Source organism: Cucurbita pepo, chromosome LG18 (assembly GCF_002806865.2).
Source record: "Cucurbita pepo subsp. pepo cultivar mu-cu-16 chromosome LG18, ASM280686v2, whole genome shotgun sequence".
Lineage (NCBI taxonomy): Eukaryota > Viridiplantae > Streptophyta > Magnoliopsida > Cucurbitales > Cucurbitaceae > Cucurbita > Cucurbita pepo.
The window spans coordinates 5938288-5962883 of record NC_036655.1 but is presented as its reverse complement, the minus strand read 5'-3'; the positions used below and the strand labels follow the sequence as shown (position 1 = coordinate 5962883).

The 24596-nt window shown below is 37.4% G+C and overlaps 4 protein-coding genes and 1 long non-coding RNA gene across 9 annotated transcripts; 3 read left to right on the top strand and 2 right to left on the bottom strand.

Moving 5' to 3' along the window:
• Window positions 1-1204: 1204 nt before the first annotated feature.
• Window positions 1205-4788, top strand: LOC111780372 (protein PHOX1-like). Of its 2 annotated transcripts, none has more exons than XM_023660751.1 (3): window positions 1205-3998; window positions 4106-4267; window positions 4419-4788. In XM_023660751.1, exons 1-2 carry the CDS (start codon window positions 1937-1939, stop codon window positions 4252-4254), a joined length of 2211 nt encoding a protein of 736 aa, XP_023516519.1. In that variant the 5' UTR covers window positions 1205-1936; the 3' UTR covers window positions 4255-4267; window positions 4419-4788. The 2 variants fall into 2 exon arrangements, with proteins under 2 accessions (XP_023516519.1, XP_023516520.1); XM_023660752.1 differs by having other exon boundaries at window positions 4403-4788.
• A 7029-nt stretch (window positions 4789-11817) lies between these two features.
• LOC111780373 (probable 2-oxoglutarate-dependent dioxygenase ANS) lies at window positions 11818-13541 on the top strand. 2 transcript variants are annotated; one of them, XM_023660753.1, is made up of 4 exons: window positions 11818-12259; window positions 12387-12634; window positions 12709-13036; window positions 13121-13541. In XM_023660753.1, exons 1-4 carry the CDS (start codon window positions 12044-12046, stop codon window positions 13355-13357), a joined length of 1029 nt encoding a protein of 342 aa, XP_023516521.1. In that variant the 5' UTR covers window positions 11818-12043; the 3' UTR covers window positions 13358-13541. The 2 variants fall into 2 exon arrangements, with proteins under 2 accessions (XP_023516521.1, XP_023516523.1); XM_023660755.1 differs by having other exon boundaries at window positions 12106-12259; window positions 12368-12634.
• Window positions 12179-12971, bottom strand: LOC111780376. 2 transcript variants are annotated; one of them, XR_002812843.1, is made up of 3 exons: window positions 12843-12971; window positions 12570-12728; window positions 12179-12309 (listed from the first exon to the last, which is right to left on the bottom strand). It is a non-coding gene; the product is annotated as an uncharacterized LOC111780376 (long non-coding RNA). The 2 variants fall into 2 exon arrangements; XR_002812842.1 differs by lacking the exon at window positions 12179-12309 and having other exon boundaries at window positions 12552-12728.
• A 113-nt stretch (window positions 13542-13654) lies between the features above and the next one.
• On the top strand, window positions 13655-15878 carry LOC111780477 (probable 2-oxoglutarate-dependent dioxygenase ANS). Of its 2 annotated transcripts, XM_023660898.1 has the most exons (5): window positions 13655-13752; window positions 14149-14438; window positions 14516-14763; window positions 14836-15163; window positions 15578-15878. In XM_023660898.1, the coding sequence occupies exons 2-5, from the start codon at window positions 14223-14225 to the stop codon at window positions 15812-15814; spliced, it is 1029 nt and encodes a 342-aa protein (XP_023516666.1). In that variant the 5' UTR covers window positions 13655-13752; window positions 14149-14222; the 3' UTR covers window positions 15815-15878. The 2 variants fall into 2 exon arrangements, with proteins under 2 accessions (XP_023516666.1, XP_023516667.1); XM_023660899.1 differs by lacking the exon at window positions 13655-13752 and having other exon boundaries at window positions 14124-14438.
• Window positions 15879-16195: 317 nt separating this feature from the next.
• Window positions 16196-20299, bottom strand: LOC111779886 (pyrophosphate-energized vacuolar membrane proton pump). The gene is made up of 8 exons (XM_023660072.1): window positions 19909-20299; window positions 18496-19070; window positions 18028-18407; window positions 17857-17943; window positions 17425-17755; window positions 16901-17311; window positions 16764-16823; window positions 16196-16680 (listed from the first exon to the last, which is right to left on the bottom strand). The coding sequence occupies exons 1-8, from the start codon at window positions 20165-20167 to the stop codon at window positions 16477-16479; spliced, it is 2307 nt and encodes a 768-aa protein (XP_023515840.1). The 5' UTR covers window positions 20168-20299; the 3' UTR covers window positions 16196-16476.
• Between the last annotated feature and the right edge of the window lie 4297 nt (window positions 20300-24596).

Genomic DNA, 24596 nt, shown 5'->3' with positions numbered 1-24596 from the left:
GGGCTGGGCCCAATGTAATGGACCGTCGCTTCCATTCTAAGTGGGCTTTGTTCATGGGCTATGCTTCGGCCCAATTTTATTTTTATTTTTTATTTTTTTTTTAGTGAAAAGGCGATGACTTAGGAGGTAAGGCAAAGCGACAAGTGGGTGAATTCTGGTAAAGACGCCTAATAAGGGCGGTGGGGGTATGCCGTGTCCGTTTACGTGGTGTCTGTTAGTTGACGGCGGCCGTTAATAGTTTTGAAATGTAGACTTATGGGCCGGAGTGGGCCGGTCTGAAAGGCCCATTATAGTTGTTTGTGATTGTCGTAGCGGCAATCGCACATGGTATATTCTTTGCGCATGGGGACCACTCAATGGCCGACATGGGAGGGTGGGATCCTGCAAAAGCCCGTTTCCCACCACTATTTTATCCATATTTTAAAAAATAATAATAACTAAATTATAAAAAAATAATTATAACAATTGAAATTTTTGTATTTTATGTATTTGTTCCCTCTTCATTGATAATGGGATCTCACAATCCACTCTTTATGGTCTAGCGTTTTCGCTAGCATACTGTGTTTGGCTCTGATACCATTTGTACCAACCTAAGATTACCGCTAGTAAATATTGTTCGTTTTAGCACGTTATGTACTGTCGTTAGCTTCACTGTTTCGAAGATGTTGGGCCCTTAAGGGATGGACTGTGAGACTCGCATCGGTTGAAGAGATAAATAAAATATTTTTTATAAGAGCATAGAAACCACTTCATAGTAGATACATTTTAAAAATACATTTATTAAAAAAATATTTTTAAAGTTCGAAAATGTTGATTAATAAATTTAAATTAATTTTTAGTAATATTTATCAGTTAAAATTTATTAATTTCTCTATAATAAAATTATGAAAAAGGAACTCATAAATTCTATAAAAAAAATGTTTCGTATACTTATAATATATATATATATATATATATATATATATATAAATTAATTAATGACATTTTTATAATATAATTATAGAATTGGGAACCAACGACCCACCGTTTTCACAACCGGCGTTAACTAAAGAGTTGGAATTCACGGTAACGGGGGCCCACATACTTTTGAGTTTTCGGGTCAAACGGCAAACCTTGTAGGAATAAAATTTAAAAAATTAAAAAATTAAAAAATTAAAAAAAAATGATATAAAAATTATTATCAGCTCAGCTTTGCTCAGAATTTTGTGGCGTCCACGACAAGTTGTTGGAAATCTTACTCATTACAAAAGTACAAACGGATTCTACGGTTGGTTTTCCATTTCATTTCGTTTGCTAGTAATATTCGGCCAAAGAAAATAATAATTCTTCGTTGTTTCTTGCCTGGAGATTCCCCGGAATAATTTCAGAGATTAATTCGTTACTCTGATAAGTTCATCTTCCTAGATTTCTTGCATTTCTCGCGGATTATAATCGAAGTTTGTTTCTGCTTATGATGTATACTTTTTAGCTCTATCCGCTTGTTTCTTTCTTTCTGAATCGGATTCTGAATGAATGGTTAAAATTTCGATTCGGTGTTGTTTGAAGTTTCTCTGTTTTAGAAGGCTGAATTCATGAATAGAAGCCTCCGTTTGATTTTCAAGGGAATTTGAGGATCGTTCTACTCTCTTTTATTACAAATTTTGGGGGTTTGGTGCAATTAGATCCTAAGCCCTTTCGTTTTCGTCTGTTTTACGCTTGATTTTCGGGTACTTTCTGCGGTATTCGACTACAGGGGAGTTTGGTTGGGTAGATTTTAGGCAGTTTTTACTTGGAACTTCCTATATACTGTGTTGATTTTTCTATAAGGGTTTAAGAATTGTTTTTAGGGTTTGATTCTCTTCCTCTTGGACTAGTCTAGTTTAGTTGGTTTGGAACGATAGTTAAAGAAAGTAAGTCTGTTCATCAGTTCTTGATTCTTCACTTAGTTGGATTCTTTATGGGGAAGCAAACTGGGAAGAAGAAGAAGCAGATTGGGGATAAATATCGTGAGGCGATATCGAAACATCGTCAAGGTGGAGTTGGAAGTTCAAGTTATGATAAAGACCATGTTATTTTCATTACTATGTCTCAGGCTTTAAAGGAGGAGGGCAATAAATTGTTTCAATCTAGAGATGTTGAAGGAGCAATGTTGAAGTATGAAAAGGCCTTGAAATTACTTCCAAGAAACCATATAGATGTATCCTATCTTCGGAGTAACATGGCGGCGTGCTATATGCAGATGGGGGTTAGTGAGTATCCCCAAGCGATTCATGAGTGCAATTTGGCTCTTGAAGTTACACCTAAATATAGTAAGGCATTGTTGAAGCGGGCTAGATGTTATGAGGCTTTGCATAGACTGGACTTGGCTGTAAGAGATGTTAATGCAGTTTTAAACATGGAGCCTCGAAATATTATGGCGTTGGAAATATCAGAGAGACTAACAAAGGCACTTATGATGCAAGGATCAAAGGAAGACGATGCTGAGATCAAGCTGCCTCGTGATTTTGTTGAATTGCCTTCTTCATTGTTGCGGCAAGAAAGACCAAAAGAGAAGAACCGAAAGACGAAAAACAACCAAAAGACTATGGAAACCATTGATGAGAAGAAGGCTGATGAAACAGTGGAGGAGAAGGCTGATGAAATAATAGTGGAAGAAGCGAAGGCCGATGAGACCGTGGAGGAGAAGAAGGCTGATGAAATAATAGTGGAGGAAGAGAAGGCCGATGAGACCGTGGAGGAGAAGAAGCCCGAGGATAAACTTGTTGTGGAGGAGAAAATCAACAGGACACAGGAGGAAACACCTATGAAATCTGTGAAATTGGTGTTTGGAGACGATATTCGATGGGCTCAGGTGCCAATTGATTGCACTCTATTGCAACTAAGGGAGGTTATTCGAGATCGTTTCCCAACCTGCACAGCAGTTCTTATTAAGTACAGGGATGAAGAAGGTGATTTGGTAACAATTACTGCTGATGAAGAATTACGATTGGCTGAAACATCTAAGGAGTCACAGTGTTCTGTTAGATTTTATATATTTGAAGTTAATCCAGAGCAAGATCCATTCTATGAAAGGTTCAAGAATGATGAGGATTCCAAGTGTAAAGTTGAAGAAAATAGCTATGTATTAAGAGCAAAAGAAATGAAGATATCATCTTGCATTGATGACTGGTTAATTCAATTTGCTCAGTTATTTATAAACCACGTTGGGTTTGAATCTGCCCCATACCTGGATCTCCATGACCTTGGGATGAAGCTTTATTCCGAGGCTGTGGAAGAGACGGTAACGAGTGAAGAAGCTCAGGGTCTTTTCGAATCAGCAGCAGAGAAGTTTCACGAGATGGCAGCCTTAGCACTCTTCTACTGGGGTAATGTTATCATGTCAAGGGCGAGGAAGAAGGTCTACTTCACAGATGGTGTGTCAAAAGTATCTTTGTCTGAACAAATCAAAGCTGCGTACGATTGGGTCGAAAAAGCATACGTCGAAGCAGGAAATAAATATCAGATGGCGGTGAAAATCAAGCCAGACTTTTATGAAGGCTATCTAGCACTGGGACAGCAACAGTTTGAGCAGGCAAAGCTTTCTTGGCATTATGCAGTTAGCAGCAATGTTGATCCGAAAACATGGCCTTGTACGAAGGTTATACAACTTTATAACAATGCCGAGGACAATATGGAAACAGGAGCGAGGATGTGGGAAGAATGGGAAAAGCAGCATACCGCCGAACTCTCTAAATCGAGCAATGTTGAAACCCCGTTGCAGAAGATGGGGTTAGATGGACTGATCAAGGATATATCAGCTGATGAGGCTGCAGAACAGGCTAAGAATATGAGGTCTCATATAAACCTCTTATGGGGCACCATGCTCTACGAGCGATCGATATTGGAATTTAAGATGGGGCTGCCATCATGGCATGAATGCCTAGAAGTTGCAGTTGAGAAATTTGAGCTTGCTGGAGCTTCTTCAACTGATATCGCAGTTATGATAAAGAACCACTGTTCAAGCAACAACGCACATGAAGGTACAGTTTCAAATATATTCATGTTTAGAAGCTGTCTGTGCATCAGGTGACTTCATTTGCATTTCATCATGCTGTGCTAATCTTTTTCTGATCTTTTCCAATTATAGGTCTTGGGTTCAAAATTGATGAGATAGTTCAGGCATGGAATGAGATGTATGAAGCTAGAAAGTTGCTAACTGGGATTCCATCATTCCGATTAGAGCCATTATTTCGACGACGGGTCTCGAAAATCTATCATGTTTTGGAGCAAGCTTGAAGGAACATTATAGGTAAGTTCTACTCACAAAAACAAATATTTTAAGCTCATCAAACACTTAAGAACCTACATTTTGATTACTGAAAAGAAAGTGCTACCAACACACACACACACAAATTATGAACTGCATCACTGTAACAATGGCTAGCCCTTGTTTTGTTCAGATTATAGGTACATTTGTAGCGTGCTTCCTAAGAAGTATTAGAAGGCTGTTGTTCATTGCTGGTGTCATCATGCATTCTTTCTCCATACAGGGTTCTTCTATCCATGAAATTGCAGGGGCTTCCATTTTATTTAGTTTCTGCTTTCACCTTCATTCATTCTCTGGTCTCCTAAACTAGTTTTCATGTTTAAGCTCATAGGTATTATAGTCTTTGATTGTCAGTTCAAGTCGTCTAGAAAACAAATTCTTTCATTGTTTCTTATCTTGTTTTGTAGTTTATGGTGTAATGACATATAGTTTGTAATCTTAGTCTGGAGGTATATGTATATTCATTTTAAATTTTTATTAAATTCGATCTGCATTTCTTCTCTTTAGAACAACTAAATCGAATTTCTATTTTGTAAATCGTAAGTAATGGCAAGGGTTATGGAACGTGTGATGAGATAGGTTGCTCGTTGTGTCATAGAATATATATCATCATATTTTTGCGTTTAAAAGACTTTCCCGTGATTAGGAACTTTGTTTTTTCCCGTCTAAAAGAATTTTGGCATGTTAGGTATCGTTGTCAACCTCACGATTTTAAAATGCGTCTGCTAGTGAGAAGTTTCCACATTCTTACGAGGAATATTGCTCTATTAGATATTGTCTGTTTTGTCCTGTTAGATATCACCGCTAGTCTCACAATTTTAAAACGCGTCTATTAGGTGAGAGGTTTCCACATTTCTACCAGGAATATTGTTCATTTTGGTCAGTTTCACGGTTTTAAAATGCGTTAGAGAGAGGTTTCCACTTCCTTGTAAAGGATGTTTCGTTCCCTCCTCAACTAATGTGGGATCCCACAATCCACCCTCTTGTGGGGTACAACGTCCTTACTAGCACACGGTCCAGTGTCTGGCTCTGATACCATTTATCACAGCTCAAATCTACTACTAATAAATATTGTCCCCTTTGGCTCGTTACACAGCGTCATTAGCCTCACATTTTTAAACCTGTCTACTGTGGAGGAGGTCTAGCTCTACTCAAACCAATGTCTCGCACCATCAGGCTTACAGTTTTAAAACGTGTCTGCACCCTCTTGTGGGGTACAACGTCCTCGCTAGCACACCGTCCAGTGTCTGGCTCTGATACCATTTATCACAGCTCAAGTCTACTACTAATAAATATTGTCCCCTTTGGCTCGTTACACAGCGTCATTAGCCTCACATTTTTAAACGTGTCTACTGTGGAGAAGGTCTAGCTCTACTNCATTTTTAAACCTGTCTACTGTGGAGGAGGTCTAGCTCTACTCAAACCAATGTCTCGCACCATCAGGCTTACAGTTTTAAAACGTGTCTGCACCCTCTTGTGGGGTACAACGTCCTCGCTAGCACACCGTCCAGTGTCTGGCTCTGATACCATTTATCACAGCTCAAGTCTACTACTAATAAATATTGTCCCCTTTGGCTCGTTACACAGCGTCATTAGCCTCACATTTTTAAACGTGTCTACTGTGGAGAAGGTCTAGCTCTACTCAAACCAATGTCTCGCACCATCAGGCTTACAGTTTTAAAACATGCCTGTTAAGAAGAGGTTTTCACTTCCTTTTAAGGAATGTTTCGTTCCCTTCTCCAACTAATATGGGATCTCACACCCACCGTTAGCAGATACTATCTATTTTGGCCTGCTACGTATAGCGGTCAGTCTCACATTTTAAAAATCTCTATCTAATAAGGAAAGGTTTCCACACCTTAAGTAAGTTTCTTTTCTCTCGTGTGAAATCTGACCAAAGTAATTTTAAAAAAATTATTTTTATTTTTAAAATTTAGTCAAGAATTCACTAAAAAAAATAAAAAAACAAACAATTTCCTAGAAAAAGAAATAGTTTAAAAGGAAATTTTTTACAAATTTGGTATCTCCATTAACAATTATTACTTAAAAATTTAAAAGGAAAAGTCTCCAAATAACAATCTTAATGACCATTTATAATCTAAAGTTCAAAAACAAAAGTCAACCAATTTTGTCCTCATTTTCATTATCTTGTCTTAAATTTTCTTATAATTTTCTTTTCTAAAAAACATCATATTATTCTAATTATTAATTATTCCTTAATGTTAAATAAATTATTCAAATAGAGCGGTAATTATTATTAAATATTATAACAATAAAATAAATAATAAGCTTTCAACCATATAAATAATAATAATAATACCGAATAATTTAGTGGATAAAACATTAGTTATCATCGTCCTAAATATTAATAGTTTGACTTAGTCCACTGCTAGTAAATATTGTCAACTTTAACCCGTTACGTACAACGGTTAGCCTCACAGTTTTAAAATGTGTTTAAAATGCCTCTAATACTATTTGTAATAGTCGTAACGTATCGTTGTTAGTCTCACGATTTTAAAATATTTTTATAAGAAATGTTTCATTCCCGTCTCTAGTAAATATGAGATCTGTGAATGTTTGATTAATCCACCACACCTAAATGGTGTGAAAGTTATCTTATTTATAATCAAATAAATTACAAGGATATGGAAATACTAATAAATGGAAATAACAATAAATGGAAAGATACCTATAGTAATAAGGCAAATATTAGATATTTGCCTTATAATAAAATATCGAATATAATGTATATGGTAAACTATAATTTATTACTAAATATCCTTAACACCCCACCGCAAGCTGAGCGTCGGATTTGAACAAACGTGAAGCTTGGATCTGAAAAATTCAAAGTGGTTGAGAAACACTTTTCGTGAAGATGTCAACAACCTGGTTCAGAGGAGGCGTAAAGAAACACTTTCTTGGCCATCGAAAATTGCAGAGGGATCGCCACTCAGCGGCGATGCTGCCTTGGCTTCGACGAGAATATGTCTAACCCATAAACAGGGATTGTCGCTTAGCGACGATGCTACCTTGGCTCTGGTGAGAATATGTCTAACCCCAAGAAGTAGAAGGGGAAACCTAGAGCAAGGGACAAAGACAATGTTGAAGCCGGAAGAGTCGCCACATTGGGGAAAGGAGCCAATTTTGGCAAAAAGGGCAGCCGGAAGAGTCGCCACATTGGGGCGAAGGAGCCAATTTTGGCGAGAAGGGCGGCAGCAACTTGGTTGGCGAAGATGCCAGTGCGGCGCCTAGATTCCAAAGGTGAATCTCTGCAAAAGGTCGATAGGCTTATCGAGATTCTGTATATTTCTGAAGAGAAATGCTGATGAAGATCCTAAGATTAGGGTTTCTATGAAGGATAAAGGGAAAATTGAGAAGAAAATGAAAGAGACTATGTTTGGAAAAGGTGAGGTTGTATGTACAGAGTATGGTGAAGGATGATTTGGAGGTCAATAGGGTGGAGCCGAAGAGTAATTAATCGGCTCCGCCTGCGGTAGCCATGAAGACTGCTCCTGCGGCGTCAAAGCCAGCAGGGGTGGTGGAGAAGAACAGTAGAATATTTCAAAAGCCATTGAAAAGAAAGGATCCGGGTTGCTAAACCAAAATGGCTCTGATACCATGTGAATGTTTGATTAATCCACCACACCTAAATGGTGTGAAAGTTATCTTATTTATAATCAAATAAATTACAAGGATATGGAAATACTAATAAATGGAAATAACAATAAATGGAAAGATACCTATAGTAATAAGGCAAATATTAGATATTTGCCTTATAATAAAATATCGAATATAATGTATATGGTAAACTATAATTTATTACTAAATATCCTTAACAAGATCTCACTCAAATAAGGGTTAAATTTATGAACAGAAAAGATACCAAAAAAACACACTACTCCATGTTTACCCCTATATAAGAACCTTTACGAACTACAACTTTCTCACACCCACAAAACAAAACGTCTCTAGAAGGTCGAGCATATTAACAATGAAGCTAGCATTCGTATTCCTCGCCTCCATCGCCATTTTAGCTTCACCGACAATGGCTCGCATGATGGTGGAATGGCCCGACCAATTAGTTGACGTAGATGCTTCTTTCGGAAGTTGCTTACCGTTTATATTGGAAGCATCATCGTGTGTGGTAGATGTGGTCAAGGCTCCAACTGGCCCTCATCCTTCTTGTTGCAAAGCTATTTCTTCGCTCAACGATTGTGCCCCTAAAATCTATGGAATGATTCCTCCGGCCGATATGGATATTATTAAGAAGTTTTGTAATTTGTAAGGCGTTTAAGCGTTTTAGAGAAAAAAATAAAGTTATCTAAAATTGCTATGAATAAGAAATTTATATGAATATTGTATGGAATTTATGATCTTTAGTGTTCAACGTGCTTAATATTATTGTTCGTCTTGTTGCAATGCTATTTCTAAACTTGAAGATTGTTCGTCTGAGTTTCTCAAAGACGTACCTACCGGTGATATGATTTTGGCTAAAGGTGTTTGTGTTTCGTGGGGTGTTTATATTTTTAAACTAAATGATCTTTCGATTATTTGAATGATTATGAAGTATGGAAATTTGAATACGAAGAGAATGTACCGTAATGATTAACGGTCGGATAAGTATTTGATATTGAGTTTCCTTCACTCTCGTGAGACTCATTATTTCAGTTGGGATAATGAAAAACTAGTAAGTCGCAATCACGGTCGTTACGAATCCCTTATGTTTCATGGATTTTGTCCGGGTCCTAGAAAAGAGTAAGAAGATGTGAGATCTCACATCGGTTGGAAGAAGAACGAAACATTATTTTTAAGAGTGCGGAAACATCTCCCTTAACAGACACATTTTAAAACCCTTAGGCTAACGGCACATACCAAAGCGAACAATATCTGCTACCGGTTGACTTGGGTTATTACAAAAAGTATCAGAGCTAGACATTTGGCAGGACGATGGGCCCTCAAGGGGTGGATTGTTTGAGCTGTTACAAATGGTATTAAAATCAAACACTTAGGTATTGTATCACTGAGAACAATGGGCTCTCAAGAGGGTGAATTGTGAGATCCCACATTATTTATAAGGGTGTGAACCTCTCCCTAACAGACACATTTTTAAATCGTGAGGCTGACGACAATACGTAACGAGCCACAACAGACAATATCTACTAGTTGTAGGTGAGTCTGACAGATAAGCCAAAGCGGTCAACATCTACTAAAACGGTGAGTTTGAGTTTTTAGAGAAGATGTGATATCTCACAGTGGTTGGAGAGGAGAACAAACCACCGTTTATAAGGGGTGTGAAAACCTTCCCCTAGCAAACGCGTTTTAAAGCCTTGAGAGGAAGTCCGAAAGGAAAAGCTCAAAGATGACAATATCTGCTAGCGGTGGATCTGAGTCGTTACAAAAGAAGATAACGGTTTGTCACAAAATGGAACCAGTTTAACAAATAAATAGAACATGCTACGGCATCTCCCCAGAATTCCTTCTGCGAATCATATTAAGAATGGTTCTATTCTTTCTCTCTAAGGTGCCATTTTATTGTGGGTTCGAGGCATTGTGAGTTAATTAAACCCTAAACCCTAATAAAACCATTTTAAGTTCATTTTAGTAGATCAAATCATGGTCAGTAGTATACTAATGCTTTTTTTTTAAGACCAAAATTGAGCATCATTAAAATCTCCGAAAGTAAAAGTAATGTTCTTTTTTTTTTTTCCTTTTTTTTTGGAATCTTGGAATACTTCATCATTAAAGACCAAAAAAAAAGCAATTCTTCTACATTTATTTCTTTACTTCAATATCACACTTCAACAATCCGCGTGAATGAATCCATCAACGATAATGATAGCACGAATTATGACTGTTTCCATTGCAGTTTTCAATGGCCATAATGACGCCAAGCCATTACACTCCCTATATCTTCTTCCACCCACCAAACCAAGCGTGTTAGCACGCATATGCGATGAAGGTAGCAGCTGCATGCCTTGTCTGCATAGCCATTTTGGCATCACCCGCGATGGCGCGCGCGGCGATGGCGCCTGATCCCTTGGCAGCGGAAGGGTTCTCGTTGTTTGGTTGCACGTCGGCTGTTTCGGAGATGACCAAGTGTGTGGTTGATGTGATGAAGCAAGCTGTGGCTCCTCATCCGTCTTGTTGCAGAGCCATTTCTAAGCTTAATCGGTGTTCTTCTGCGTTTCTTAAAGATGTTCCTTCTGCTGATATGTTTTTGATTAAGACTGTTTGTGCTTTGTGGGGTGTTCCTGTTTCTTGATTGTGTGTTTAATGGATTGATTTGATGATAATGAATTGAAAAGTTATGTAATTGTGATTGGGGAATGGATACGATTTTCTCGTGATCCAATCCTTCTTTAACAAAGTCACGATTCTGTATTGATTATAAAGGGGAACGAAGCTATAAGAACTTAAGCCCACCCCTAGTAGATATTATCTGATTTTGCTCGTTACCTATCGCTGTCAGCCTCACAATTTTAAAACGCTTCGGTTAGGAGGAGATTTCTAAACAATGTTTTGTTCTCCTCTCTAATCAACGTGGGATCTCACAATCTATACTCTTAAAGGATCAACATCCTAGCTAGCATACCGCCCATCAGTGTGTATGGCTCTAATATCATTTGTAACAACCCAAGCCCACTGGTAGTAGATATTGTCCGTTTTGGCCCGTTACGTATAACTGTCTGTCTCACGGTTTTAAAATGCGTATATTAGGGAGATTTTTATATACCCTTTTAAAGAAGGTTTCTTTCTCCTCTCCAATCAATGCTGGAACTCATAATTTACCTTTTTAGGGGCCAACATCCTTGTTGGCACACTGACCCGCGGTGTGTGGCTCTAATACCATTTGTAACAACTCAAGCCCACCGCTAGCAGATATTGTCCGTTTTAGCCCCTTACGTATAGCCATCAGTCTCACGGTTTTAAAACACGTATATTAGGGAGAGGTTTTTATATCCTTGTAAAGAATATTTCGTTCCCGTATCCAATCAATGTGGGAACTCATAATCTACCTTTTTAGCGTCCAGCATCTTCGTGGCACACCGTTCGACAGTCTGTGTCTCTAATACCATTTATAACAACCAAGTCCACCACTAACAGATATGGTTCGTTTTGACCCGTTACGTTTTGTCATCAGTCTCATAGTTTTAAAACGCGTATGTTAAAGAGAAGTTTTCACACCATTATAAAGAATGTTTTGTTCCCCTCTCCAACCTAAGACAAATGTTTGGAGAGAATAGTTGACGTTTGGAAAGAATGTTTCGGGAACTAGTAGACGCGTTTTAAAACCCTAAAACTGACGTCAATATATAACAGGCTAAAACGAACGATAGCTACTAGTGGTAGGCTTAAACTGTTACAATGGAACTCCTAAGGCACGGGAAAAAGCTATACAAGTAATCTTTGTTTCTACCGAAAGTCGATAAAGCAAGTAGATTCCTACCCTAGAATTGAAACTGAAGAAAAAAAACATAATCAAGAGTGTAACTATAAACACTCATTCAAGTTTGAAAGTTCAAGGTTTAAATATGAGTTCATATCATAAAAATCTACCAAATTCATCCTGAAATTAAAAATTTTAAAGTTGAAATTAATACAATAACAAGTTCAGAGTCAAGAAAATAATTTTTTAGTGTCTTCTCGAGATTGCAGTTGACAAATCCAATTTCAGTTCTAAACCGATTAAAATGCTCTGTATTGATCTCTGTTTTGCAACCGGAACAGCAGAACTCCGTCGCTTCTGCACCACCAGCCATGGCCGGAACAAACCCTTCCGGCACCGTCCAAGGTGTAGCCTCTAAAGGAGAAGTCCCGGAAAGATACATCCATAAAGAAAGCGATCGAGGAGCTCGAGATGCTCCTTTAATGGCAGCTCCTGTAATCGATATGGCTCTCCTCTCCTCTTCCTCCAAATCCGGACCAGAACTGGAGAAACTCCGTCATGGACTTCAATCATGGGGCTGCTTTCAGGTTCGATTTCTTAAACCCTAATCGGTCGACCTAGTCCATTGACTCTGCATCTAGATCTCATCAAAACGAGCGTAAGTCGATTTAAATCAGATTAAAAAAAATCGCTAGGTTTCTGGTATTCAAACAGGTTGTAAATCATGGAATGTCAGCGGAATTTTTGGATGAAGTTCGTCGATTAGCGAAACAGTTCTTTGATCTTCCAATGGAAGAGAAATCGAAATACTCGAGGGAAGAAAATGAGATTGAAGGATATGGAAACGACATGATTCTATCAAATCAACAAATTCTCGATTGGACTGATCGATTATACCTTACTGTATATCCAAAAGAAAGCCATCGATTCAAGTACTGGCCAACAAATCCTGAAAGATTCAGGTACTTTTCTCAAACCTTAACGATTTTCCGAAGAATCTGCCGAAACGAGTTGATTTTTGTGATGAACAATGCAGGGAAGTTCTTCACGAGTACACTGCAAATGTGAAGCTGTTAAGCGAGAAAATCCTTAAAGCTATGGCGATTTCATTGGATTTAAACGAAGATAGCTTCATCAAACAGTATGGTGAGGAAGTTAAACTGGACGCACGGTTCAATTTCTACCCTCGATGTCGAAATCCGGATCTTGTTCTTGGCGTGAAACCGCATGCGGATGGATCGGCCATCACCATTTTGTTGCAGGATGAGGAAGTAGAAGGTCTTCAGTTCTTGAACGGCAATGAGTGGTTCAACGCCCCAATCGTTCCTGGCGCTCTTCTCGTCAATGTTGGGGATCAAGCAGAGGTAAACAAACACTCTCTCGTTCATCATCGCCAGTAGATATTGTACTCTTTCCCTCAAAAATTTTCACAAACATGTTCATGGCAGATCACGAGTAATGGGATATTCAAGAGTCCAGTTCATAGGGTGTTGACGAACTCGGAGAGGGAGAGGATATCGTTGGCAGTGTTTTACCTTCCGGATTGGAAGAAAGAAATCGAACCATTGGAGAAGCTCATCGATGAAACTCGGCCAAGGTTGTACAAGACTGTGAAGAACTTCGTTGGCCTTTACTTTCAGTACTACCAGCAGGGCCAGAGGCCCATGGAGGCCGCACGAATCTAAATTTGGTATCAATCTTAATCAATCGAATCAAATGGAATCATAATTTATTTTGTTTGTTTATGTTTTTCTTCCAATTTGTTCTATGAGGTTCTTGTTTGGACGAGTTTTGTATGGACTTATATCCACGCCATATCTTAGGAATAAGATCGTCATAACTTGTTTGGTTATGGTCACCAAGAACAAACCTATGTGTCGTTTACATCATTGGGACATCTCGAACATCCATCCATTCGAATTATATCGAAGCATTGGACACAGGATGTCATTGGAACACTTTGAATATCCATTTATCTGAGTTACATCAAGGCACTGGACGTCATCAGGGGATCTCGAATATCCAGGTTACATCGCGGCACAGAACATCTCGAACATCCATTCATCCAGGTTATATCGATGTATTCAACTCTCCTGTGTCCATGTTAGTTCATACCCTTTTCTTATTGGTCATATCGACAACGGAGCAAAACAAATTGAATGTCTCAATCAAATAATATAAACAAAAATAAAGACTATGTAACAATCTAAATCCACCTCATTGGGAGGCAGCATCCTCACTGGCACACTAGGTAGTGTGCCTTTAATACTATTTATAACAGTTCAAACCGACCGCTAGTAGTTATCTCATAGTCATTGAATAGCTTGGTGTGACTTCTTATCCATTTTATCAAACTCAACATATTTTCATTAAATGGCGTGACAAATTTTTAATACTATTCTCGCCAAGTGTCTTAAAAGTTGTCGACGCCTTCAATTTAATGTCGCCACGTCTACGTGCCTCGTCTTCAATCCAGGAGGAGAAGCCATTACAGAGCTGTCCATCATTGCTGCGCCGTCGTTGTCTTGTCTTGTTGCTGCCCCATCCTCCATGGCCGGAACCAACCCTTCCGGCAGCGTCCAAGAAATGGGTTCTAAAGCGGAAGTGCCGGAAGGCTACATCCATAAACAAAGGGATCGGGGAGCTCCGGATGCTCCATTAATGCAAGCTTCTGTCATTGATATCGCCCTCCTCTCAGCTTCCCCCAATTCCGGGCCGGAGCTGGAGAAACTCCGACATGGACTCCAGACATGGGGCTGCATTCTGGTCCGATTTCACCCCAACTTTCTGGAACATTTAGATTTTCTTAACCGAATGTTTCAAAAAATGATGCTCTGTTTCAGGGAATAAACCATGGAATGTCTCCTGAATTCCTGGAGGATGTTCGCCACGTAATCAAACAATTCTTCGCTTGTCCAATGGAAGAGAAGCTGAAATACTCCATGGAAGAAGCTGAGATTGAAGGATACGGCAACGACAAGATTCTATCCGACACCCAAATTCTTGATTGGAATCATCGTTTGTTCCTCACTCTGTTCCCAGAAGAAAGCCGTCGTGTTAAGCACTGGCCATCAAATCCTCACAGATTTAGGTAATTTTCTGGAATCTCTTTGAAATCATACAGTTTTGAATGGAATTGAAGAACATTGAGCATTGATTTCAGGGAAGTTATTGATGAGTATAGTGCTAATATGAGAGTGGTATGTGAGAAAATCTTGAAGGCCATGGGAAGATCATTGGATTTGGATGAGAATAGCTTTGTGGAACAGTTTGGTGAGCGATTTGAATTGGCTGCACGCTTCAATTTCTACCCTCCATGTCCGAATCCTGATCTTGTTCTTGGTGCCAAGCCTCATGCTGATGTATCGGCCATCACTGTTTTGCTGCAGGACGAGCAAGTTGAAGGGCTTCAGTTCTTGAAAGGGGATGAGTGGTTCAATGCTCCGATACTTCCCGACGCGCTTCTCGTCCTTGTCGGAGATCAAGTCGAGGTAAACCCTAATTATAATTAGGTTAGCTTTCAAAGTTTAGCTCCTAACAGTTGGTCCTATCTATTTAGTCTTTAAATGGAAACCTTTTCTCTAGAATACACGTTTTATTTTTAAAGGGAAGTCAGAAGGGAAAGCCCAAGAAGGACAATTTCTGGTAGCAGTAGAGTGTGGAAACCTTTCTCTAGAATATGCGTTTTAAAATTTTGAAGGGAAGTCGGGAGGGAAAGCCCAAGAAGGACAATTTCTGGTAGCAGTAGGTTTGGGCTGTTAGTGAGGATGCTAGGCCCCCAAGGGGATGGATTGTGAAATCTCACTTCTGGAGAGGATACAAAGCTTCTAAGAGAGTGAACGCGTTTTAAAGTCACAAAAACATTTATTTTAAAATCATTATGAAACATGCTCGTAATTTGGCAGATTGCAAGTAACGGGTTATTCAAGAGTCCAGTTCATAGAGTATTGACAAATTCAAAGAGCGAGAGGACATCTTTAGCCGTGTTTTACGTCCCAGATCCCAAGAAAGAAGTTGGACCATTAGAGACGCTCATCGATGAAACTCAACCAAGATCGTACAAGCCTGTTAAGAACTTAGTTGACCTTTACTTCGAGTACTACCAACGAGGCCGAAGACCAATCGAGACAGCAAGAATCTAAATTTGGTATCTCTACAAACTTACTAGGAATAAAATCTTATGAAATGGTAAAATTTGGTTGTACTTTAAATAAAATTTAATTTGGTTGTATTTTAAATAAAATTTTGTTTGAGGTTTGTTGTAGAAACAAAAGAATGTTTAAAAGGAGGTATCACCATGAGCAATGTATAGCAATAAAATGTGATGGGCATGGGTAGATGTTTACTCTATTGTCCACTTTAGCCCGTTAGCCCGTTACGTTTCACTATCAGCCTCATAATTTTAAAACACGTCTACTAAAGAGAAGTTTCTTCACTCTTATAAGAAATATTTCGTTCCCTTCTCCGACTGACATAGTGAACGCCGAACTACATCAAGAACTACATCAGTAAGAAAATGAGAGTATGAAAAGGGTTCTCAATTGGGAAAAAGAGAATAACATTGCAGTCTCATTTCAAAAGATTTAACTAATATCTCTTCTTTTCTTCTTCTTCATCAACAACCGATGAAAAGGTAAAAGGCTCTTCCACTTGAAACTACAAGTTTCTCAAAAGGGAATATCAATCAAAAGCTACAGAGACTTTAACATATAATACCAAGTCTAAAAAACACAGTGAAAATTTCGTGGAGGAGAGGTAGAGAGGCTATGTCAATGGATTCGAACAAAGATTCCTCTTGCTTTTTCTAGAGCCTGAAGAGAAGCCCACCGTGAGTGGCAAAGAAAGGAGCAAACACAAGGGACTCCACAGCCATCAGCTTGATGAGAATGTTGAGAGAAGGTCCGGAGGTATCCTTGAGCGGGTCTCCGATCGTGTCGCCGATAACAGCGGCTTTGTGTGGATCTGATCCTTTCGGGCCGAGGGTTCTTGCATGCTCAGAGGCACCAGCCTATCCATAAGACGACTTGCTATTACATCTAGTACCATGAAATCGTTACAACGTTGTAAAGATAACTATTGGATTCGACATACCTCGATGTACTTCTTAGCGTTATCCCAGGCACCTCCAGTGTTGGATGCAGAGATGGCGATCTGCACGTCAAGAACCATCAGTTAGATGGTGGCATTATAAGGTTCAAGCAAAGGTTTTAACAGGCCATCACATATACCTGCACACCAGAAACAAGGGATCCAGCAAGAACGCCAGAAAGAGTTTCGACCCCGAATAGGATACCGACAATTAGGGGTGTCAACATGACAAGGGCACCAGGTGGGATCATCTCCTTGATAGAAGCATCAGTTGAGATCTTGACACATGTAGCGTAGTCGGGCTTGGCAGTGCCCTCCATGAGACCTGGGATGGTGTTGAATTGCCTTCGCACCTCCTCGACCATCTTTAGGGCTGCACTCCCAACACTCTTCATTGTCATGGCAGAAAACCAGTACGGCAGCATAGCACCTACGATCAAGCCAATGAAAACTTTGGGTGTCAAGACGTCAACAGAAGTGACACCAGCACGGCTGACGAAGGCGCCGAAGAGAGCAAGGGACACAAGAGCAGCTGAACCAATGGCAAAACCCTGGAAAATGCAAATAAAGAATAAGCTACGACCGACTGAAAGCATAGCTTCTCATGCACAAATTGTGATAAAGAAAACATTACAATTGAGACGAAAAGAATAAATGAAAATACCTTTCCAATGGCTGCAGTTGTGTTTCCTGCAGCATCGAGGGCATCGGTTCTCTCCCGAATTCTGTGGCTCATGCCTGCCATCTCTGCAATGCCTCCAGCATTGTCACTGATTGGACCATATGCATCAATGGCCAAACCAGTAGCTATTGTACTCAACATTCCAAGAGCAGCAACAGCAATGCCGTACATTGCAGCAAAGGTGAAACTAACAAAAATGCTAACTGCAATTGCAAAAATGGGGATAATGACAGATTTGTATCCCAAAGCCAAGCCAAAAATAACATTTGTAGCAGCTCCGGTTCGGCAGGAATCAGCAACATCCTGCACAGGGCTGAAAACCCAAACCAAATCCGTGATCAGATTTTCGTTCTTATATACAGAAGTAATTGAATCGTTGAGAATTGACTAGGTAAATGCCCAAAAATCAAATACCTGTATGCATTGCTAGTATAGTACTCTGTCACAAATCCTATTATAAGCCCAGCCCAAAGACCGACAGCAACGCACAAGAAAAGTTTCCTGAATGCCAAATATTTTCTGGTGAATCAAACCAATAGTGATAGAAAAAAGCAATTGTAAGACAATAATTCAAGAAGCACTAACCAGTTCTGTACAACTTTTTGAGTTCCAAAATTGAAAATGGTGAATGTTGATGGAACAGCCACCCAAGTAACAATGGCAATTCCAAAGGTCATTAGAACAGTAGAAATTATGAGTTGCTTCTTCAATGCTGGCTCAATTTCCTTAACAGCCTTGATCTCAAAGAAATCAGTAGCAAATAAGGTGGTGATCAGGCAAACAAGGATACCCACAGAACTAACTATGAGTGGATAGAGCATTGGTGTCAGCTCATGGTTGTTGCCGAAAGAAGAGATAGAAGCAACAACAAGAGCAGCACAGGATGATTCAGCATATGAACCAAAAAGATCAGATCCCATACCAGCAATATCCCCAACATTGTCACCCACATTATCAGCAATGACCTGCCAAAAGAACGAGTGATTAGATTCAAAGAGAAAAGTATCAGCACAAAATGAATTAAGAAAAGATATCTAGAGCAGTGGTCGTTACAGCTGGGTTTCTTGGATCATCCTCAGGAATGTTCCTTTCCACCTTGCCCACAAGGTCAGCACCAACATCAGCAGCTTTAGTGTAGATACCACCACCAACTCTACCAAAGAGAGCCATGGAAGATCCACCAAGACCATACCCAGTGATAGACTCAAAAAGGCCACCCCAATCTTCGCCATAGTACAACTTGAAGACGTTAATGGCAATAAACAAAACCAAGAGACCATTGGCAGCTAGGAGGAAGCCCATGACAGCACCAGACCTAAAAGCAGTAATAAATGCCTTTCCAACACCTTTTCTTGCCTCCAAGGTGGTTCTGGCATTTGCATATGTAGCAATTTTCATTCCAAGGAAACCAGAAACCACTGAAGTAACTGCACCAAGTAAAAATGATATAGTGCTGAATATAGCCGTCGCCAAAGCGGGCTTGCAAATCTTTGTTTTGTCATAAGTGCACGCTTGAGGCTCGGTACTAAAACCCTCCACTGAGCCAAGGAACACGAAAATCAAGACTGCAAACAACACCATAAAGATGCCAACATACTTGTACTCCGTGAACAGGAAGGAGGTTGCCCCTAATACATCAAAACGTAGAGAGAGACTTCAACAAAAGGAATTCATAGAAATATTTTCAATTTTTAACCCAAAAAAACAGAGTATTAATTTATTTGCATACCATATATAAAAACAACAATTCCATAAATATCACACGGAACAAACAAGATATTAACGAAGAACCCGATGCAAAAAAACAGGAATCTCATGAACTTAAAAGAAGTGCTGATTAGCTCTAGATGTGGTGATGCACCTTCATCCTCTTCCCAAAAAAAGGAACATTACAACCCAAACTGATAAAAAACAACACCCAGATATGAGAAAGTGCCAAAGAATCTGACAGTGCGTCTTCTTCTATTTTTAATAAATTGAAACTATTTAACCATCATTTCCTAGATCTCTTCATAATTTCAAATCCTTGTTATCATAATCGGTTTGAAGATTCTTGAAAGAATTCATAGACAAAAGACTACGTGTATTACAGACGCGATAACCAATCAAAACAAATAATTGTAATCCGTAATTAGTGGCTCCGTAAAGTATTTATGAAAATGGTGTAAGACCGGTGAACAGACATCCAAACATCTACTTCACTAAGAAGAATCCAAACTGAAAAATCGCTCCGGAAACTAAGAGCCAGTCAAGAAACGAGAAATGAAATCCCATGGGAGAGAAAAAGAAGATAAAACCTAAAGCGTTCACAAAAGGAAAAGACAAAAAAATATCCATAAAAGAGAAAAACAAAATCGAAGAATCATAAATCTGAGAATCCATCACCAGATCTAGCAATTAATAAGGCCTAATAAAGAACAAAGCAGAAAACAAATCTGAAATGAACAATAACGATAAGCGGTTTACCCTCAGAGATAGCATTCTGAATTTCGGCACACTTAATAACAACGTTATGGTCGTTGACTCCTTCTTCCTCCTCGATAAGGTAGTCGGAGTAGCCATTTTTAGCAGCGGCGGAGTTGTTATGAGTGGAATCTCGACCAGGCGACAGCTTAACCTGAGAGACATAGTACCACTGCACCAAAGAGAAGACTATTCCTACTACGGCACAGACCGGGATGAAAATCTGAGTGCCGAGATCTGGAAGAATGGTGACGACGCCCATGGCGAAACACACACAGACACGAACCCCACGAAACGAAGGAGAAGGACGAAGAAACAAGGGTTTTGGTGGGGTGGTCGCACGGTGGGTGAATGAACGAAGATTTGAGGCTGAGATGTGTTGGGAGAAAGGGGAGCTGGTATTTATAGTATGTGAAAAAACCCGGTGAGAGAGAAAAGGGGATAGAATGTGCGTGTTCCGCGCGTGAACAAAGAAATGTGGCTAATTACAGCTCTGCCTTGTTTGGGTGACATTAGTTTCCTATTCCGGAATCCCTCCAAACTAACTCTTAACCCGATTAACCTAATCCCCCTTTTCAACTTCCTTTCTTCTCTATTTATCTTCTCTCTTTCTATTTTGGTCCTTGTGTCCTTATTTTTACTGCTTTTTTTTTACTTCAAATTTTTAATTATTACCCTCCAAGTTCCTTTTTTCCATTACTACCCTTATAAAAATTTCATTTAATATATAGTAAAATTTGTAATTTAACCCATAGTAAAAAATTAGAGGCTAATTAGATCTAGAATAAGTTAAAAGTATTTAATATAAAAAGTATGGTATAAAATAAAGCGTTATTTTTGTTATTTTATATTTAATATAATCTTAATTTTAGTCTCCGAACCTTCAAAATATCTAACTATTCAAATGTTTAACCATTAGATTTCACGTTATATATTACGATAACGATAATTAAAAATAATTTTTTTTATTGGCGTGAATTATATAAAACATTTTAAAAATTTAAGGCTAAAATAAAATAGATCACAAGATATTAAAGCTTAATCTTCTGTCCTAAACATAAAAACATATAATAATCCATAAGAATAAAATTATATTAATTAAAATAAATAAAAAAGTAAAAAAAAAATGGTAATTATTTAAATCTATGGGAATAATATTGTTTAAATGGGTGGACCCACGTTGCCAGCTGTAGATCGAGGATGTTGGCCGTGGTTGAGATCTGGGAGGAGGAGCCACCGTAGCCCTCCGCCCTGTGCCACCGACATCAAACTGGGCCCCACCCACCCCGACCAGACCAACCATTAATATAACAGCTCAACCTTGCATAATATATATATATTATTTCTCATTTTATATAATTAATGGGAAATATCTCAGAGATTTGGAACGGAATTTATTTAATTAAATTAATAAGAAATACATCTGGCTTCTGGATCGAAGCGCACGTGTAAGGCAAGTGGGTCTGTGGATTTTTGTGTGTGATTTAATTTCAAACACGTGTGAGTTTTGTTTGAGTTGGTGCGGAGGACAATTCTTGTTGTTTAAAATATTATTACATAATTCACTCATCTCAAATTTAATTATTATAAATATTTTTAAAATGAAATTAAACCTAAATTACAATAACCAAGAAAATAATTTTAATATTTTCATTAATAAAAAAGTTTTTAAATACCCATTTATATTTTTTTTAAATGATATTATTTATTATTATTAATGGATGTAGATAGAAGAAAATAAAGAAGAGAAAAAGACAAGACATGCAAATAAAATAATAATAATTTAAAAAAGTAAGGAAAATAAAGGAGAGGGGAAAGACAACGAGAGAATCCTATGATTGTCTTGTTTGTTGTGAAATGGTCGCATAATTTTGATAAAAATAATTAAATAATTAAAAAAAGTAGGATTTTTTTTTTTTTTTTACCAATTTTCTTTATTCCCACTTTGCCCTCAATCTTGGAACTCCAATTTTTTTTTTTTCCTTTTTCTGAAAATAATTAATAATTTAATCAATTTTAAATCTAGATTTTCATAAATAAATTGATTTAGATTTTCTATTAAATAAATTAAATAAATCTAAATAATTCAAACTTTATAAATTAAATTAATAACTCAATTAATGTTTGATTATTATTTTTTTAATAAATATTTATAAAATGAGATTTTGATACCCATTTAGTGGCATGGAAAAGCAGCCAAATATTCTTTAATAAATCCACTTTTTTATTTAGTTTCAACAAATATTCTTTAATAATAATTAAAGAAAAAAAAATAGAAGGAGAGCGACAAAGTAGAGAATAATAAAATACGTAATTAAATGTTAATAGTATTTAATTAAAACTTTAACCCTTAATCTTCTACCCTAATTTAAGGCCAATCTTGTCTTAATATTATTATTAGTTAATTGTCTTTATCGTAGCTGTTGCTCCATTATTAGCTCATGGGTTGGCTAACTTAATTTAATTTAACTTTTATTTAATTTTTACGTTTCCTCTAATTCAATAATTTTACCCTAATTGAAGATTTAAGTAAAGAAAAAATTATATTTTTTTTTTTAACGGCTGAGGACGAGTTATATTTCTATCCATTAGAATTAAGTATGATTCAATCATTTATATCCGTCTATTAAAATCATAATTTGTGTCTCTGCCTTCTCAAGTTACATTTGAATTGACCTGTTTGATATAGTTATATCAGTCTGCAATTGACATGCTATACGCCAAAGTTCCACAATTTTCTCAACCATCCACAAAGGGTTTATCTTTTATTGTCTTTCCCAAAATAGTTGAACCACCCTCTTTAGAGAGGGTGGGAATGGATGAGAATTCAATGGAAAACAAATTATGTAAATTTGATGTATACTTAGCCCATCGAGAGACTGATGACAGTATATAACGGGAAAAAGTGGACAATATCAGTTATTGGTGGGTTTGAATTGTTAGAAATAGTATCAGATTTATGCACTAAGCAGTGTGTCTATGAGAACACTGGGTCTTCATTGTAAAATCCCACTGGAGCATAAAACGAAATTCCTTATAAGGGTGTGGAAACCTCTCCGCATTATACGCGTTTTAGAACTGTGAGGTTGACGACGATACATAATGGACCAAAACAAACAATTTCTACTAACGGTAGTCTCGAGGTATTAGAATATCGTAGCAAAAAAAGAAAAAAAAAATTTGAACATGTAAGAACCGTTTTTTTAATTTAATAATATCTATCAAAATCTCAAACTTAAATATTTAAAAAAAAAAAATCTATATTGTAATTAATCATAGTTGAAAAGAATCACATACTTTTCCCCTACTACACAAAGAAAAAAAGATAAATTAACTAAAAAATAATAATTGAATACATTATCCACGTGGAAATAGAGTAAAAATCTCTATAATTTTGTTAAATTAAACCTAATTAAATGGATTTAATGTTTATTACTATTTCAAAGATTAAAGGATTAATTTTAATTAAATATATTTTAAATCAGAAGCTTATAATATAATACTAATTATTATTTTGAACAAATTACTTGAGGATTATAGTGAAGTTTTAAGAAAATAAAAAATAATAATAATAATAAAAATAAAGAAAAGCTGATTCGGATAGAGATGCGTTTGGTTTACGCTCTCTCCACCTCGGAGTTGGTTCTATCTTGGCAGGAGTTATCCGAATAACCCTCGCCACGTCATTACACCGCAATTATTATTATTATTATTATTATTATTATTTATAATAAATGGAGAAAATATAGAGCAACGGCGGGGACAAGGCTTATTATTTACATCATTAAAAATGGTTTGTTTCAAAACGCTGTCGTTTGTCCTTGTCTTGTCGGAATCACCACAACTCAACCTCGTCTCCACGGTCGTTGGAAAACCATCCCTCTCTTATTTTATAATAATAATAATAATTATTATTATTATTATTTTGTTATTGTAATTTAAAAACTTTTTTTAATACCCGACATCTAATCGCAATTACGACAGCAAATTATAATATATTTTAAAAATTATAAGATGTGACACTCGAGTAAAAGAGGACTACATAAATTAATTACGACTATAAATTGAAATTAAAAAAAAAAATTAAAAAAATAAAATCATTTGAAAAATATAAAAAGCCAAGAAGAAATTCCGAAGGCGGTACTGAATTTGGGTGGGGGAGAATGTGGGGCCACTGAATTACCAAAAAGGGTATTAGGCTTTAACTGAAGAAGGAGCAACTGAGTTAGGTAGGAGGGACAAGGTAGTAAATTCAGGGGTTTTTGTCTGTTGGCGTAAGGGCATTTTAGACTATTCACCTGTTATGCTGCCCAAAAGATAAGGATCCTATCCCTGGGTTTGCAGGATAGACCAGAACCAACGCACACTTATATTAAATTGTTTATTATTTTAATAAGTAATAAATGTTTTTTTTAGTAGATAATATTATATTGTAAAAGTCCGTACTGCATATTTAATCCTTATTCTAACCTAACTCAATAAATACTTTTATGTAATTATAATGTTGGGCTTAATGCAGTAGGCCCAGCCCATCATAGTAAGCCCAGCCCAATAACTCTTTTAGGTCCATTTAGAAATTTGGGCCAGGCTATTTATAAGATCGTGATATATTTGTTTAATTAATTATTATCGTTGTTAATAATCCATACACTATTTTTCAGATAGAATTGTTGGTTTTTTTTTTTTTTTTT